The sequence below is a fragment of the Monodon monoceros genome, unplaced genomic scaffold, assembly GCF_005190385.1.
Source record: "Monodon monoceros isolate NGI ecotype Baffin Bay Population unplaced genomic scaffold, NGI_Narwhal_1 Super_Scaffold_3, whole genome shotgun sequence".
NCBI classification, from domain to species: domain Eukaryota; kingdom Metazoa; phylum Chordata; class Mammalia; order Artiodactyla; family Monodontidae; genus Monodon; species Monodon monoceros.
In genome coordinates this window covers 98843818-98862710 of record NW_021703780.1, presented here as the reverse complement: position 1 = coordinate 98862710, position 18893 = coordinate 98843818, and the positions used below count along the sequence as shown (strand labels likewise).

The following is an 18893-nucleotide window of genomic DNA, read 5'->3' as shown; positions in this document are numbered from 1 at the left end:
AAAAAAAAAAAAAAAAAAAAAAAAAAAAAAAGCGCGTTGTAATGATCTAATTCTTTAGCACTTCTTTTGGAATAGTACATGCTGTTAGAATGTGTTTATTTACATTCCCATGGAAGATTATCTAGTTTTACAGGTGTTATAAATCCAAACAGAGATAAACAATTAGATAATATAGAAATATAGCAGAAATATGGCTGGGTCTTTAAGAGTTGTGAATGTTTTTACAATTTTATAGCTAATGGTATCTGTTACTTGTGTTACTAAATCTCTGTTATATATGTTTTCATTAGTCTTGAATTAGGTTGTAATCATTCAGGAGATAAAAGAGAAGTAACTGCAATTGTATAAAGAAATTTTTTTTTATGTAATTAGGGCTTTTTTTTTCAGCTCCAGCTTTGCTATGTACAGTGTATTTACAGGACATAGGTTGGCTGTCAGAAGTCTAGTTATTTCCACTGATTCATAAGATGTAATTATCTTTTTTTTCCTTCTGATGTACAAGACAAGTAGGGAGTTTTTGCGATCATTTGGTGATTCTGTCTTGTCTTTTTAAATTATTCTCCAGAAACCAAGTATCTGGAGCAGACAAAACACAGGAGTTTCGAATCGAGCTGAGAAGGATGCTGAACAGAAGATTGAGGAACAGAAGACTTTGGACAAAGCGAGGTAAAGTTTCGCTCTGATAAATGTAGCTGCTGTTGTGGCTACCCAGGCAAAGGAATGAAAGTTCAACTTTTACTCTTTTTGATTTACAATTTTAATTTTTATCATCTTTATAGCCAAATACTCTTATTACTCTGAAAATAATATAATTTGCAGACATATTTATAGTCTTATAAGAAGACAAGAGAAAGCCTCAGTTTAAAAGATGAAACAGTCCCACTTTGAGCCCCTGTTAGGCGCTGAGGTTATCAACAAGTGTTTAAGAAGTGTCCCCATGGTGGTGTGGTTTGGGGCTACTCGGTGGCATGCTATTAGCATTTAGAAAGTGAATTTCCCCCTCAACTTTTTAATGTGAAAAACTTCAAACCGACAGAATATTTGAAAGAAGAGTGTGATGAATATTCTAATACTTTTCACCTAGGTTCACCAATTAACATTTTTTAAAATTTACTTTCTTCTTCCCCCTCCCTCTCTCCAGTGTGTGTAGAGAAACTTTGCTAAACATCATGATACTTTACCTCTAAATATTTTGGCGTATATCTTTTAAGAATAAGGACATTATCTTGCATAATCACAATACTGCTGTCATACCCAAGAAATTTGACACTGATAAAATAGTACTATCATATGGTCCATATTCAGATTTCACCATTTATCCTAAATAAAGGTTATGTTCTTTATTGTTTTTTAAAACACTTAATCCAAGAGTCAATCAAAGAGTACACATTGCATTTAATTTTCATATCTCTTTAGTCTCTCTTAATCTAAAACAGTTCCCTTGCCTTTTTGTTGTCTGTTATGCCGTTAATCTTTTTTAAAGAGTCCAGCCCAGTTGTTTTTTAAAGAGTCCAGCCCAGTTGTTCTACAGTGTCCCACAATCTGATTAGAGTCACACTAACTGTTGTTGGTAAGAATACTATTGAATATATAGGTAATGATATGTCCTCCCATTGAATCACATCGGGAGGTTCATGATGTCAGTTTAAGTCATTATTGGTGATGATAACTTTGATCACTCAGTTAAGATAGGTCTGCTAGATTTTTCCACTGTAAAGATGCTCTTCCGCATTTGTAATTAATAATAATCTAAGGAGGAAACTGAGACGGTGAATATCCTGTTTGCCAGTATGTTTTCATGCGACGGTTTTGTCATCACTGATGGGTCAATTATTAAAGTGATGATTTCAAAGTTAGGATTTTTCTAATTCTATCATTCCATGTTTATTATTTTTTCATTCTGTTTATTAGCTGGCATTCTTCTGTAAAGAAGAGCTCTTCCCTTATTTGCAGTATCACCCTGGACTCAGAATCCCAAGTTTTAATGTCTGTCATGACTGCCACATGTGCTTTTGGATCTATTGCATAATGAAAGTTGAAAACAGTGGTTGCTAAGGCTCCTCAGCTCTTTTGGGTCTGAGAATAAAGGGCAGAATATTAGCCCATTTGGGGGATTGTTTTTCTTAATGTTTGGCCTATCCTCAACAGACATGAGACTTGACTTAAAGGTATGTTCATTTTTGAGACATTTTCCTCACTACTGGACATTATTCTTAGAATTTTAATTTTGTTGAAAGATGCTATAACTTTTTAATGCTTTATATATGTATTTTATTAAGATATAATTGAAGTATGATGTTATATTAGTTTCAGGTGTACAACATAATAACTTGATATTTGTATATATTGTGAAATGATCACCACAATAAATCTAGTTAACATCTATCACCACACAGTTTTTTTTGTCTTGTGATGAGAACTTTTGAGATCCACTCTTTTAACAGACTTCAACTATGCAATACAGTCATTATACTGTATGTTACATCCCCATGACTTACTTATTTTGTAACTGGAAGTTTGTACATTTTGACCCCCTTCACCCATTTCACCCATTTCCTCCTCACCCTCTGCCACCTCTGGCAACCACCATTCTGTTGTCTGTATCTATGAACTTGTTAGTTTTGTTGTTTAGGGTTTTTTTGTTAGTTTGTTTGGGTTTTTGTTTTTTTAATTTCACATATAAATGAAATCATACGGTATTTGTCTTCTTTGTCTGACTTATGTCACTTAGCATAATGCCCTCAAGGTCCATCCATAGCATTGCAAATAGCAAGATTTCATTGCTTTTTATGGCTGAATAGTATTCCATTGTGTATGTGTGTCACCTTTTCTTTATCCGTTCATACATCAGTGGACACTTAGATTGTATCCTTACCTTGGCTATTGTAAATAATGCTGTAATGAACATGGGGGTGCGTGTATCTTTTGAATTAGTGTTTTCATTTACTTCAGATAAATACCCAGAGGTGGAATTGCTGGATCATATGGTAGTTCTTTTTTTTTTTTTTTGGCCACGCTGTACGGCATGTGGGATCTTAGTTCCCCAACCAGAGATGGAACCCCTTCCCTCTGCATTGGAAGTGCAGAGTCTTAATCACTGAACTGACAAGGAAGTCCCCATATGGTAGTTCTATTTTTATTTTGTGAGGAATCTCCATACTCTTTTTCCATAGTGGCTATGCCAGTTTACATTCCCACCAACAGTGCATGAAAGTTTCCTTTTCTACACATCCTCACCAACCAACACTTGTTATTTCTTGTCTTTTTGATAGTAGCTGTTCTAACAGGTATGAGGTGATATCTCATTGTGGTTTTGATTTGCGTTTCCCTCATGATTAGTGATGCTGAGCAGCTTTTCATGTACCTGTTGGCCATCTGTATGTCTTTGAAAAAGTATCTATTCAGGTCCATTTTTTAAATTGGATTGTTGTTTTGCTGTTGAGATGTAAGTTCTCTGTTTATTTTGGCTATTAAGCCTTTGTCAGATAAATGATTTATAAACATTTCCTCCCATCCAATAGGTTGCCTTTTCATTTTGTTGATGATTTCCTTTGTTCTGCAGAAGCTTTTTAGTTTGATATAGTCCCTCTTCTTTATTTTTGCTTTTGTTGTCTTTGCTTTTCATGTCAAATCCAAAAAAAGTCAGTGCCACAGCGGATGTCAGGGAACTTGTGGCCTGTGTTTTCTTCTAGGATTTTTATGGTTTCAGGTCTTACATTCAAGTTTTTATTCCATTTTGAGTTAGTTTTTGTGTACAATAATGGTCTAGTTTCATTCTTTTGCCTGTGGCTGTCCAGTTTTCCCAGCACCATTTATTGAAGAGACTGTCCTTTTCCCATTGCATATTCTTGGCTCGTTTGTTATAAATTAAATGACCATGTGTGTGGGTTTATTTCTGGGCTCTCTTTCCATTCCATTGATCTATGTGGCTGTTTTTATGCCAGTACCATACTGTTTTGATTACTTTGGCTTTGTAATATAGTTTGTAATCAGGGAGCATGATGCCTCCAGCTTTGTTCTTCTTTTCCAGAATTGCTTTGGCTCTTTGGGGATCTTTTGTGGTTCCATACAAATTTTAGGGTTGTTCATTCTATTTCTGCGAAAAATGCCATTGGAGTTTTAACAGGGATTGCTTTGATTTTGTAGATTGCTTTGGGTAGTATGGACATTTTAACAGTGTACTTCTAATCTGTAAATACCTTTCCACTTACGTGCATCATCTTTGGTTTCTTCATCAGTGCTGTGTAGTTTTCAGTGTATAGGTCTTTCATCTCCTTTGTTAAATTTATTCCAAAGTATTTTATGATTTTTTTTTTTTTTTTTTTTTTTTTGGCTGTGCCACATGGCATGTGGGATCTCAGTTCCCCAGCCAGGGATCGAACCTGCGCCCCCTGTGGTGGAAGCATGGAGTCTTAACCACTGGACTGCCAGGGAAGTCTCTTCTGTTCTTTTTGATGCAATTGTAAATGGGATTGTTTTCTTATTTCTTCTTTCTGATAGATCATTATTAGTGTATAGAAACGCAACAGAGTTTTGTGTATTGATTTTTTATCCTGCAACTTCACTGAGTTCATTTATTAGTGCTAACAGTTTTTTGGTGGAGTCTTTGGGATTTTCTTTTTTTTTTAATTTATTTTTGGCTGCATTGGGTCTTCATTGCTGCGTGCAGGCTCTTCTCTAGTTGCAGTGAGCAGGGGCTACTCTTTGTTGCGGTGGGCGGGCTTCTCATTGCAGTGGTGTTGCGGAGCATGGACTCCAGGCATGCAGGCTCAGTAGTTGTGGCGCCCAGGCTTAGTTGCTCCATGGCATGTGGGATCTTCCCGGACCAGGGCTCAAACCCGTGTCTCCTGCATTGGCAGGTGGATTCCTAACCATTGTGCCACCAGGGAAGCCCAGGATTTTCTATATATAATGTTATGTCATCTGCAAATAGTGATAGTTTTATTTCTTCCTTTTTGATTTGGACGCCTTTTTCTTTTTTTCTTGCCTAATTGTTCTGGCTAGAACTTACAATACTACACTGAATAACAATGTTAAGGGTAGGCATCCTTGTTTCTGACCTTAGAGTAAAAGCTTCCACCTTTTCACCATTGAGTATTAACTATGGGCATGATCTTTTTTAGTTTCCTCTGTATAACAGAGTATTCCTTGGTACTTTGCTGTGATTTTTCTATCCAGTAACTTTTTACATAATACGTTCATTGTGCTCGTGGGGAATCAAGTCTCCCCATGATCTGCAGGACTTCTGCATCTCTCCAGAGCTTACAACAGGCCGAGGTAGGTCCATGAGGATGTAAGGCCTCAGGCAAGTTACTTTTCCATTGAGACGCTTTCCTTGTCTGTGATGTGTGGTGGTTAATAGTTAACTCACGAAGCCCTTTAAGAGATTAAAGGAGTTACATAGTGTCTGGCACATAGTGGGTTCCAGGTAAGTGTCCCATACCCTTGCCCTCTGAGTTGCATCTTCACTACTTGACTGAAGAAATGTTCTTTACAGTCACCAATGACTTCCTCATATACTAAATCCAGTGGCCATTTCCCTGACATCTTCCTCGATCTCCATTACTTTTTAATTAATTAATTAATTAATGTATATTTTTTGGCTGCATTGGGTCTTCGTTGCTACACACGGGCTTTCTCTAGTTGTGGTGAGCGGGGGCTGCTCTTCGTTGTGGTGCGCGAGCTTCTCATCGCGGTGGTTCTCTTGTTGCAGAGCACGGGCTCTAGGTGCGCAGGCTTTAGTAGTTGTGGCGCGCGGGCTTGGTAGTTGTGGCTCGCGGGCTCTAGAGCGCAGGCTCAGTAGCTGTGGCGCACAGGCTTAGTTACTCCACAGCATGTGGGATCTTCCTGGACCAGGGCTCGAACCCGTGTCCCCTACATTGGCAGGCGGATTCTTAACCACTGCGCCACCAGGGAAGTCCCTCCATTATTCATCTGAAGACTCTTCCTGCCATCTTAAAACTGTCTTCTTTCTGTTACACTGCATCCAAACTTCTTATCCTTTCCCTTGCACTCTTGTCCCCACCTGTCTCTGTTGTGTTTATTTTGTACCAGTTTCCCCTTTGTTCAGCACCGTCTACCACACTGATGTCTCCTTGAACATGTCAAGTTCATTCCCTCTTCATCTTTCTTCTGCCTGACTTGCTTTCTCCCTGAAGATTCCTTCCATGGTTGACTTCTTGGTATGCAAGCCTTAGGCCAAACGTCCTCTTCAGAGAGGTTTCCCCTGACTACCCTATCTTAGTGTCCTGCCCATTTTCTCTGTCCAGACAGTGTATTTTGTTTTCTAAATTTTTTGAAGTTTTATTTTTACTAAGATGATGAGATTCTGTAACAAGACTGCTTGTTACATTAAGTTCCATCTGAAAAAGAGCAACTTAACCTCTTAGAAGTTGATATGACTAAGCTGGTCCACAGAGCACTCCATCAATGCATGACAAACGGCTTCTATTGGGAAAACCTGCTTTTATTTCCTTCCCTTCTTCTCACTGTCTGAAATCCTCTTTTTCATTGATTTATTTATTGTCTTTCTCCCTTTCTAGAGTGTGACCCCCATGACAGCTGGTACTTTCTCTTATGCACCTAAAACAGTGCTTGGCACTTATGTAGTCAGTGCTTGCGAATGAATGTGTAAAATGAAAGAGGAATCTTTCTGACATAGATGCGAAGAGGCTGTAACTGGTGGCATGCTTTACGTGTATTATCTAATTGATCCTCATTACAACCCTAAGAGGCAGTGCTATCTTTCCTATTGTGATGTGGGAATTGAGGTGTATGAGAGGTTAAGTCACTTATTCCAGAGCACACAGCAGTGTGACCAAGGAACTTCATTGCCTTGGGACACCATTATTATTATTATTATTATTAATACTATTTTGGCTGCACTGCATGGTATGTGGGATTTTAGCTTCCCAACTAGGGATCGAACCCATGCCCCCTGTAGTGGAATCACAGAGCCCTAACTACTGAACCGCTAGGGAATTCCCTTGGGACACCATTAGAAATGAAATTTTCTATTACGATTAAGTGTGATCCTTCACAAGCAAAAACTCGGATGACTTGTTTGGGGCCCTTTACCATTATAGGTATTTCTAGAATAAAAGAATTGTCAGCTGTCTTACCCACGAAAGAATAAATGTCTCTAGAATTAACATGAGCAGGGAGACTGCTGTATTGAAATACCAGGGTTGATGTTTGTTTTTTATTAGCTATTTGTCATGAGTACATTATTCATGTTCTGTATAAAATAGACACGATCATATTTTTAACAGACTTCCAAGAAGTTGGTCTCTACCTCCCTTAGGCCTGATGAGCCAAGGGAGACCAGGGACCCTTGTATAAGACAAGGAATTTGTAAAACAAATGGAATTTGTTGATCCATTTGGAAGGTTGCAAATAGAAAATGTTTTTGTTTAGACATCTCTCTTTTTTTGGTATTTAAGTTACATTTGGCATTTAAATTAAATTGGAATCTTAATTCATTCATGTATTCACTCATCAAATACTTACTGAGCATCTGCTATGCACCAGATACTGTTTTAGGCCCTGGGATACAGTCATGAATGAGAGAAACATGGGCTAGGCTTTCACGGAGCTTGCGTTTAGTTGGCAGAGCAGACCTGGCTGGGCCTGAGGGTCCCCTCAGGGCGGGGTTTCAGCTGTAGTCAGGCTGGGTCCCTTGGGCAGGTTGCAGCAGTAAGGCTGGGGATGGGGCAGACTTACCAGGAGTTGCAGTGATAAGACCATTTCTAATACTTGCTTTTTTTTACTACTAGGGAGAAATTGGAAGAAAAAGCCAAATTATATGAAAAAATGACTAAAGGAGCCTTTATAGGTAAATATGATTATTTATGTATCTTTATTTTCTGTAATTCATACACCTCTGTGGTATTTTATTATTTGTTAAAATAATTGTAAGAATAGGGAGAAATTTAAAGAATAAAATGGATTACTTTCCGTGCCAGCACAGAGACAAGAAAATCAGCAGTAGTTTTTCAGTTGCCCCGTGGGTGCTGGGCTCCATGATAGGTGCTATGAAGGGACAAGCTAGTACGGTATAAGCCAGATTCTCTGCCTCTGCCCTCAAGGGGGGGTATCATCAGTGGAGGAAAATGGCACAGAACAAAGCAAATTTAGGAAGCAAGGTCTAAATAGGCCACAATTACAGTTATTGCTATGTTAAAAAAAAACCTGGGAGGAATTATGGTTATATCAGGGTACTGGAGTTATGGTTCCTTTTCCCCTGTTTTTCTCTATTTTTAGTTTCTTTCTGTGATGTGCTTATAGTTGCTTTTAAGATAATAATAAAAAGATCCCCCTTTCCTCATACCTGCCCCAGAAAAATAAAACCCAACCTACAGTTCAACAGCAGTAGAAGAGATTTTACAATGCAGTGCATATCTTATTGCCTTTAAAAGGCATGTGTGGAAGTCTCTAGGGAGAAGGTGCCTCTGATGGGGGTCTTGAAGGCGTTGGAAAACTCGAGAAAGGGATTCTGCAGGGGGAGAATGGAGAGAGCAGATCGGAGGGAGGAGAGGGCCAGAGCTGGCAGGGCCGACTAGCAGGGCTGGGTCAGAGGGGCAGGGAGAGGGGGTAGTGGGGCAGCAGGAGGGCAGCGGGGCGGGACCCTGGTCATGGGCGGCCCAGACAGCAGAGGCCTGTTCCCTGTGTGGTGGGGAGCCCAGCCTGGGCAGGTTGGGTGCGCGCAAAGCTGAGGGCCCTGGGAGAGGTTTTGCCTTCCTCCTAAAGAAGCAGCAGGGTATCAGTCAGCAGGAGGCCTCACTGTTACATGGTCTTACACCTCAGTTCTGGGAACGCGTATCTCTTTCCCATTTGAGTTACATGTTTTTGTGGCTTAAAAAAAAAAAGTCTTTTTTCGTTTGATTCAAACTTTACTTATATTGTTAATATAGAAATCAAGTCCAAAGGAGTGTGTAGACGTGGAGATTTGGTTCTGTCCATACCGGCAGGCCCACCTCCTGATAGGCATATTGGACCAGCATGTTTGGGCTAGTCAAGTTTTGGAGCCTCAGCTCTTCTCCACTGTACAGTGAGGGTAACACCAGCCCCTGGTAGTAGGAAACCTACTATCTGTTCCTTAGAGCTTAAATCTAGCAGAGTGAAACTTCATGAAACATTGTGAATACACCCACTATACTGTGTTAAATTAAAATCATGGATTGCTGTTTAACTTTCAGTGTATGTTTTAGCTCAAGTAGATCATGAAGCCTGCAGGCAGATGGCACTTTACACATCTCTGTATGCCCTGCAGATCCTGGCACCGTGCCTTACCTGAAAATAGTGTTCTTTGGATTGAAAAGAATTCAGATGACTTCTTTTACCTGTGTTATGACCCTTCAAACATTTGCCATACTGTAGCAGTATAATTAGGGTTATGGGATATGGCCCACATGATTAGAGAGGGGTATTACTGATAGCCACAAAGACTACTGAGAAATACAGTTCTGCTTCTGTATTATGTAATTGGCTATATGAGTCTCTTGAAATCAAGTGGTTTTGTTATCTTAATAAGCCTTTTGTTATTGACAAGGCAGCAGAAAACATTAGGCTTTTAAAGATTTTTTTATGTGGTATATGTGTCCAGTGGTCTATTTACAGCTTCCCTGTCAGCCTCGAGGTGGCTCTGTGTCTTTGTGAGCATTTAGGGGGTGGTTGGAGACATCAACTACTGAATTGTCGGGTAATATAGCCGCCTAGTGTTGAATGTGACTGCTTCATGTCAATTCCACGTGTGGTCTTCTTCTTTGATGTCAAGAGTCTGAAAATTGTTTTTTATGTCCTAGATGAAGAAGTGGAGGATATGTACCTTGTGGATTTCACACAGAAGATCATAGACAAACGCAAAGAAATGGAAGAGCTTGGTGCCAATAGAGATTATAGAAAGACAGAAAGAGATGATGATGAAGAAACCGTTTCTGAAAAAGATATCCCTCCTCCCCAGGATCCCAGTGAAGAATGGTTGGTGATATTATGCCATTTGGTCATGTTAACATTGTCAAACTTGCGTTTAGTTTTTGAGAGTTATGTTGTTTGGTTGATATCAAGCCATTTCTCTCTATCCTTAAATATTTATTTATTTACTATTTATTTATTTTTGCTGTGCTGGGTCTTAGTTGTGGCATGTGGGCTCTTTGTTGAGGCATGCAGGCTCTTTAGTTGTGGCGTGCAGACTTCTTAGTTGCAGCATGTGAACTCTTAGTTGCGGCATGCATGAGGGATTTAGTTCCCTGACCAGGGATTGAACATGGGCCCCCTGCATTGGGAGTGCTGAGTCTTACCCACTGGACCACCAGGGAAGTCCCAGTCTCTCTCTCTTTTTTTTCTTTTTTTGGCTGCATTGGGTCTTCATTGCTGTGCGTGGGCTTCCTCTAGTTGCAGTGAGCAGGGGCTGCTCTTCGTTGCGGTGCGCGGGCTCTAGGCATGCGGGCTTAGTAGTTGCGGCTCGCGGGCTCTAGAGCACAGGCTCAGTAGCTGTGGCACACGGGCTTATTTGCTCCGTGGCGTGTGGGAGCTTCCCGGACCACGGCTCAAACCTATGCCCCCTGCATTGGCAGGTGGATTCTTAACCATTGTGCCACCAAGGGAGTCCCTTTCTCTCTGTTCTTAATCAGTTTTCTTTCTTTAGAGACTCCACTTTAAATAGGATTGGATTTATAGGTATAGAAGGAGTAGCTCCAATAAGGAAATAATTACAAATAGACTGAACTCCTGCCATGTGCCAGGCACTGTGCCAGGTACGGAGGCATTGATAGGCCTGTTTCATTGATGTGAAAAAGTTGTTTAGGCAGAAGAATGTTCCTTTGTTACCCATGCTACCTTACCCATGTCCTTATTCGGGCATCATGGAGAGTCATCACGTAGATAGTGTTATCTCTATTTCCAGTGAAAAGAGGCTGGCAGAGCTGATCCAGTGAGCCTTACTCTGGCTGTGACATTTTCTGGCAGTGTGGTCTAGGCGTCATGACCTGGATCTGGACAGCAGTAGCTCTGCCTTTCACTTGTGATATGGTTGTGATCAAGTTCCTACCCTCTCTAAGCTTCAGCTTCCTCATCTGTAGAACAGGGATGGTGATGCCTAGTAGGTGAATGATGGGGAAACTAAACTAGTCTTTTCTTTACAAAGAGACCAGAATGAAAATTCCATTATGATTTTTTGTACCTAAGACATTGTTTAGAAACTTGTTCAAAAGGGCTTGAAATTGCATGGAGATGCACTGATGCTGTGTCCTGGGAGCAACCCTGCCTGTTCCCCTCCTGCTGGTGCAGAGCCCACCGCTCCCCCACTTCAAGGCTCAAATGTCCTCTTTACGGGGGCGTTTGTTACGAACGGCTTAGGATTGTTGGCAGCACTCATTGACCTCTTGTCAGCCATTGCCCCTGTGGGCAGGAGTCATTTATGAGTGAGGAGAGCAGTCTTCACTGCTTGGGAACACAGAGAACGTGCACCTTCATGCTGTGGAGGGGTCTTCTTACCTACCTTCTAAAACACTTATATTTGGGGTGGGCTAAGTGGCCACACACTTGCTATAGCAACCAGAAGAGGAGCCTGTATGATGCCATCCCTTCTGTCATGCTTCTCTTCATCATTTCTAGTCTAAGTGGTTTCTCCCTCATCTCAACTCTGGTAGCACTTAAACATACTTTCTGCTCCTTTGGGTCTTACCTTTTATTTATATTGACACATAACTGGCCTCATTACCAGAAGAAGATTGAGGCAAACTTCTGGTACTTTTTACACCCTGCCTGCTCCTGTTAGGAGTGTTTCATGAGCGTGTGCCCTAACTTCCCCCTAGAGCCCTGTGAAGAGGGTATGACTCCGAGCCCTCCTGTGTCCCCCCTTGTACCTCGAGTAATTGTTTCTCTGAGAGCTTGCTCAGTGATTGCTGATTACATGGGGCAGTTGCTGGCTGCTGTTCTGCCACTTCTTTTTGATGGGATCTGAATGTTTTGGAGGCCTTCTCCAGAGACAGAATGGCCTGTGATTGCTTTTCATAGGAGAAAGCTCATCTCCTTTGAAAGGTTTAATGTCTTTTTTTTCCCCCTCATATTAATGCCTGTATGATTACAATCAATTTGTTACTGATTTGAAGAGTTTGGAGGGCAATTGAAGGTGTCACATGCCACCATATGGTGAAGGAAGATGCACTGCAGGCAGTTCTGACACTTTTTTTGTTTTTAAATTAGGTTCCAGAATTGTAACTGCTTGTAAAATCCTTTAAGTAGTTAAGTTCCAGGTGGTGGAAAATCTTTCCACAAAAATACTGTAAATAACTACTCAGACCATCTGGCTCAATGTTTTTTGTTCTCCATTCATAGAAGAAGAAAAAAGGAAAAGAAGAAAAGGGAGAAAGAACCTGCTCTCTGCTGTTGGAGGTTTTATTTCTGTGGTCATCAGCTTTAGGACTATAGTTCTGGATTCCCAAACATTCAGTTTTTAAATCATAGGCTGACAGTTGGAATCGGCAGGTGTGAGACAAAAGAAAAGGCTAACAAAAGCAAAGCCACATGCATGGAAATCTGACCTTGAGTTGGTCCAGCAGCAGTGCTGGCCCTTCTGTGCTTTCTTCAGCCTCCTGCCAAAGGCTGTGAGGGAGTCCTTGCCCATAATTTAAAAAATTAAAAATGTTTTGCATCATAATGCAAATGAAGTGTTACTCATGAAAACCTGCCCTTTTCCTGTATGGGGGAGTCTCAGTATTTCACTGGCCTTGCTGGCTGCCTGGCTCCCCTGCCTCATACCTGGACAAAGGTACTTGGGGCCAGGATGAGGAAAGAGGAACAGGGGTGAAAGATAAGACTGGCCCACTGCTGAGGTGCTTCTTTGGTATAAAATGTGTGTTGCTTGGCTTCCTCCTAGTCAAAAAGAGTCTCTCAAAATACTTATATTAAGAAAGTTCTAATTCATTGGGAAGAATTGTACCAATTTGAAGAAATACAGGAAAGAATAAAAAGTCAAATTTGGGAAGACTGTAAGGAAGTGAGCAAGTTGAGAATATGGTACGGAGCAAAGTTATTATGATGCTGATAAAATATTTGGAATTGTTTAAACCAAATTAAAGTAAGTTCTGAGATGCTGCAGCAGGGGTCTTTGTGGCGTATTTGTCTTGAGGTCAGAGATGTACATGATCATTTTCTACAGTTTCTAAAACTAAGATTTAATAAAGGGCTCAATGAACTTACTGTGTGTCAACTTTTAACTTTGAAAAACATGTTCTTATCAATGGTAGTGGTCTCTCAGGTTGAGGGTTTTTCTTGGTGATGGGGCCTAAATTAACTTTTTACTGTGCACCAACTTCCTAACTTACGGAACCATATGTCATGTACAGTTTTCCACATCTTTTCACTTTTATTTCAGGGTGGATTATGTGGATTCTTTAGGGCGATCCCGGCGCTGTATGAGAAAGGATTTGCCACATCTGCTGGAAATGGATAAAAATCTCCAGGGGAGGCTGTAAGTGTGTGACATGCAAAGCTTTGCCCATGACATGCAGACACGGGGATTGTTTTGTGCGCAAGGCTGTTTTTAGTTTATTTTCTTTGGTGCTCTGCTGTAAGAGTATTTTTTTAATGTATAAGAATATTAGTGGAAGCACTTTTTTGGGGTTAGCATACACATACACACATAGTCCACACTCAGGGAACAACCTGAGTGGTTGATCATCCAGATTGTGTAGCTACTAAAAGGGATGAGTTAGAGCCTATCTGTTTACTTGGAAGGATGTCTGCCTACAGAGTAACAAATAGAGAATGAGCCCAGACCAAGCCAACAAACAAACCACTGCGGAGAAAGTGTTTAAGAATATACTCTTGGTTATCCCACAGCAGGTGGGGGCAGGGAGGCAGTTAGCTTAACTTTTTGTTTATACACCTTTGCATTTTGAAGTAAGGGCTTTATGGCTAGAATTTTTTCTGCGGTGCCTAAGACACACCCAAGAGGTAACTTGCTAAAACATCCCAGGGAATAAAATTCTAACCAAGGGCAGCTGTTGTGTGGAAAGTGTTGGGAGAAGCTCCACCTTGTCCACATCATCCAGGTTCAGGTAGGCCTGGGCTTGGCACAGGGAAGAAAGTGCAGAAGCCCTGAGCCACCTGGCAGGACATGAGGTCCTGCACGGGAGACCGTCCACAGGAGGCCCATAGTTCCTCCTCTCTGCCTCTCCTGCCCCCTCCATTCAGCCCAAGACCAGGGTGGGAAGGAAAGTAATTTGTCTGAGTGGTGAGGCAAGATTTCATTATGCTAATGTAACATGTTGCTTGCTTCGATTAAAGAAAGGTGAAAATAGTTTTTGCAGGTTCCCAGTGGTATTGTGGGTCAGAAGCCTCTGTAAGGAACTGTCTTCTTCATAACTAGAGTTACTCATCCGTGATCGCGCTCCTGAACCGAAGCATTGCTGTGTCACAACTCTTATCTAAGATGGTTTTTGCTCGATTTTCCTAGTTTCGTTAGTCCTGCAAATGAAAAAACCTTACTATCTGAAGATATGAGAAAAGAACTCCAGCGCCAGCAATGGGAGGAAGAAGAGAGGGAGTCCCTGAGAAGACCAATGGGGCCCGTACATTACGAAGACATTCGTGAAAATGGTATAGTCATCTGGCAGCTTTTTTTTTTTTTTAATTTATTTATTTTTGGCCGCATTGGGTCTTTGTTGCTGTGCACGGGCTTTCTCTAGTTGCGGCGAGCGGGCGCCACTCTTCGTTGTGGTGCACGGGCTTCTCATTGTGGTGGCTTCTCTTGTTGCAGAGCACGGGCTCTAGGCGTATGGGCTCAGTAGTTGTGGTACACGGGCTTAGTTGCTCCGTGGCATGTGGGATCTTCCCAGACCAGGACTCGAACCTGTGTTCCCTTCATTGGCAGGCGGATTCTTAGCACTGCGCCACCAGGGAAGCCCCCATCTGGCAGCTTTTTTAAATCATTTTTTTATCTTGAACAAATGACAAGCATAAAAGGAAGTATTCGTGAAGCAGCAGCTCTTATGTGGAAATAAAAGATTCTGCTTTCGGAATTGAAAATACCCCTTTTTTCACTTCATAGCCTAAAAATATTCATGTTGGGAGTATCTTCCTAACAGGGGATCTGTTAATCCGAGTTTGCTCCCCAAGAGAAGTGGAGACAGCCTATGACTAAAACGTTAATGAATATTTGTCACTTGGCAAACAGGATGGAAACAACTTCTAACTTTTGTTTTAGCTGCTTCTTAGAAAAAACAAAACAAAATGTGTGAGACATCATTGTGTTACTTTTTGCTTTGGTAGGAATTTGGTCTGAATTTAATTCACTGATCAGGGAAATGTAACCTTTTGGATAATTTTGACTTATTTCAGAGGCCCGGCAACTTGGTGTTGGATACTTTGCCTTTGCCCGAGATAAAGAGTTGAGAAACAAGCAGATGAAAACTTTAGAAATGCTGCGTGAGCAGGTACAAATTAAACTCAATTGATGTTAAGGATTTGAGCGGTTGGGTTTCTTGTTGTACCGTACTGCAAAGCAATCTAGTAAATTAATTAGAAATTTACATTGCTATTCAGAATGCAATTATCGGTTTCATAAAGGTAATTGCGATATTATTTTGGTGTTTCAGACTTTAAGATTATAGTTGTTCAAAAGTAACTTGTATAACTTTGATGTTTTAAACTTGGTTTCAAATATGGCACTTTTGGAGCGGCCTGGGTGAGAAAATAGAAAGTTATTAGAGGGTGGTTAAGGAGTAGGACAGAATTTTCTTGAATGGTAAGCCTTCCAGGATACTCTGAACTCGTACTAAACTTCAGAAGACATCAGAGGGCTTGTGTAAGAGGACTTAACGGGTCTTCATGTTGAAGATCTCACGGATGGCTTCTTAGAGGTGGCATGAAAATCAATTAGTCTATTTTTAGAATAAAATTAATTATTTCATCCTTTTCAACAGAAATATTGTGAATACGCTAATCATTTTCTAATTTTCTGTTCAGACAACAGATCAGAGAACAAAACGAGAAAATATAAAGGAAAAGAGAAAGGCTATGTTAGAAGCAAGACTTGCCAAACTCCGACAAAAAAAGATGAAAACATCTAAAGAGGATGGAGCAGAGGAAGAAGTTAGAGGTATATCTTGGCTCGTGTTTCTAAACCACAAAAGGAAAAATTTTAGTTCAGTTGATGTCTCAATAATAGGACTGGCAATGTGGAAATCAGCCATCTAGTTTTATTCTCTAAGCAAGCAGTGCACCTTGGAGATACTGCCAGGAACAGTTTTTATAACCAAAGTGGCGTGGAATTACACTCCAAAGAAAATTTCAGGCTGTAGACAAGGGTATTAGCAGTACATTGTGTTGTTTCATAGAACAGCATGGTTTAGTAACTGAGACTTAGGAGTAAAATACCTAAGTAAAATACTTAAAAGGTATTTTAGGATAAAATTTAGTTGTGCACGTACATGTTTTAGACCTATTTTCATTTGCTATGGCTGCAGTTTTTGTTGATTATTATAAAGTAATGTATTTTAAAGAAGACATGCATTCAGAAAGTAATAAAATAAAGGATTTACAAATATGGGTATAGACAGCTTACCAAGGGACTGTTGAAATGCTGGGAGCACCGTTCAGTACTGTGGTCAGACTTGCTCACTGTGAGAGTTATGCTAGACTGGGATAAACTCCCCAACAGAGACACTGCAGAGACTGGCTCAAACCAGGTGGACGTCTGCTTCTCTAGTTTAACACCTCAGAGGTGGTGGGTGTCCAGGGCAGGTAGTAGCTCTGCCCTGTACGGGTATAGAATGGGTATAAAGTGGGAATACCAGTCCTGACTTTATTAGGGTTATTACAGGGTTAAGTGAACTATTGTATACAAAATACTTAGCCCACTGCCTGGCACATGATAGATGCTCAATAAATACCGGTTATTGTTTGTACTCTCAGGATGAGCATGTTCTATTTAATTTTTAAAAGTAGTTTTAAGCTTTATTATAATGAAGTCTTATTCCATTGCCAAAAATAGATGGAGATGTTATTGGGCCATTGCCACCAGAACCAGAGGCCATGCCAGCTCCTCATACAGCTGTCCAGAGTAGCAAAGTCGAAGTCATCGTTCAGGAGAGGAAGGATACCCGGCCTGGGGTGCCACACATCCGGGAGTGGGACAGAGGAAAAGGTAAGGGGGTCAGTTCTCCTGAACAGAGTGTGATTCTGGTGAGTCTTACTGGTCCTTGGAAGCTTAAGGAATTCTCCACATCGTTGAACTTGTTTCTTCTCAATACCCAGGAGCATTAGACAGTGTGATTATAAAAGACCAGGGTCTACAAGGCATCATGCCTAAAGGATGAGTTTCTTTTTTTTTTTTTTGAGAAGCACTTGGGGGAAGGTTTCTGAAATTCCCGCTGCCCCCATGTGGTCTTACAGCTTTGGGATGCTGGTTTTTTTTGTTTTTTGTTTTTAATTTTTGGCTGCTTTGGGTCTTCATTGCTGCGCGGCTCTCTCAAGTTGCAGTGAGTGGGGATACTCTTCATTGCGGTGTATGGGCTTCTCATTGAAGTGGCTTCTCTTGTTGTGGAGCATGGGCTCTAGGCACGCGGGCTTCAGTAGTTGTGGTGCGTGGGCTCAGTAGTTGTGGCTCGCAGGATTTAGAGTGCAGGCTCAGTAGTTGTGGCGCATGGGCTTAGTTGCTTCGCGGCATGTGGGATCTTCCTGGACCAGGGCTCGAACCTGTGTTCCCTGCATTGGCAGGTGGATTCTTAACCACTGCGCCACCAGGGAAGCCCCTGGGATGCTGTTTTTCAGGAACCAGTTTTTAAAACCTTATGAAGGTTTGGTACTTTAATGTATTCCGTGTTTTTAGCAGTCTCTTTTATGTTCAGTTGAAAACAGTCTGTGTCCCAGTGTATTAACTCGGATTTACATATGGTTCCATTGGGTTATGCAGAATTGTCTGTAAATTTTTTCTGTAAATACACCACGGTCCCTACAGCAGCCTCTCTTTGGGAGAAGATTCTGGTTTATGTCTTTTTGAAAAAGATCATTTCAGTGGTACATTAGCGTGAATTGTTGGAACTGATGAGATCCACGACTAAAGTAAAAGATATGCAGATGGGTGAGTGCCTTTGGTTAGTGCTACTGTTAGAAATAGAGATGGAATACCAAGATAGATCTGGACAGGTGCCTTTTGTGTCTTCTAAAACTCAATAAAAGACAAAACTTGTGTTTTGCTATGAAGTACCTGTAACATCATGTCAAGCAAATGATTTAAGTGCTTGATTTTTTATGTTTGTCTCTCACATGTAATTTTAGTACTTTTTTGGCATTGTCTCTAGAGCCTGCCAGCCTTCTTTCTCCACAGAATCTTCCTTGAACCTTTCTCCACATGGAAGTTCTCACTCCTTTTTCTTAGCCTGGTTCCTTATCCTTTGTAGGCATCGCATATACCTTGTATTATAGTTCTGTTATTACTGTCCTTGTTCTCCAGAGAATTTAAGGTGGCTTTTAAGAAATATATACAATAATTAAAAAGTAATAACAATAAACATTCAATGATTCAATCATCAGTTCTAATAATACTCTTTCTTATTTTTACTAGACTTTTCCTTTGGGTATTGGTTGAAGAGGCAATCAGATCTCCGGGCTGAGAGAGACCCTGAGTTTGCCCCACCATCGAATTACTTTGTGGACCAAAAAAGAACTGGTTCTCTGAGTAGCCAGGCATGGAACAGACCTGCACCTGCACAGAGTGACCCGGGGCAGCACTCTGGCCAGAGCCCTGACCCCAGCTCTTCACATACATCATCCACTCCAGCCCCCAGCGGCCCACCACAAGCCCAGGCGGTCACTTTTGAAACTCTGGATGATATGATTTCATACTATAAACAAGTGACATGAACTTAAAAACACTATAACTTGGGTCT

The 18893-nt window shown here is 40.9% G+C and overlaps 1 protein-coding gene across 1 annotated transcript in view; it reads left to right on the top strand.

Moving 5' to 3' along the window:
• CCDC174 (coiled-coil domain containing 174) overlaps positions 1-18881 on the top strand; it is a 22254-nt gene extending 3373 nt beyond the window's left edge. Inside the window, exons 3-11 of the mRNA XM_029242007.1 lie at positions 566-666; positions 7776-7834; positions 9804-9978; positions 13376-13471; positions 14459-14601; positions 15343-15437; positions 15970-16102; positions 16997-17149; positions 18569-18881. Coding sequence (XP_029097840.1) covers positions 566-666; positions 7776-7834; positions 9804-9978; positions 13376-13471; positions 14459-14601; positions 15343-15437; positions 15970-16102; positions 16997-17149; positions 18569-18867 — 1254 coding nt within the window. The 3' untranslated portion in view covers positions 18868-18881. The remainder of the gene's footprint in view (positions 1-565; positions 667-7775; positions 7835-9803; positions 9979-13375; positions 13472-14458; positions 14602-15342; positions 15438-15969; positions 16103-16996; positions 17150-18568) is intronic.
• Positions 18882-18893: the final 12 nt, after the last annotated feature.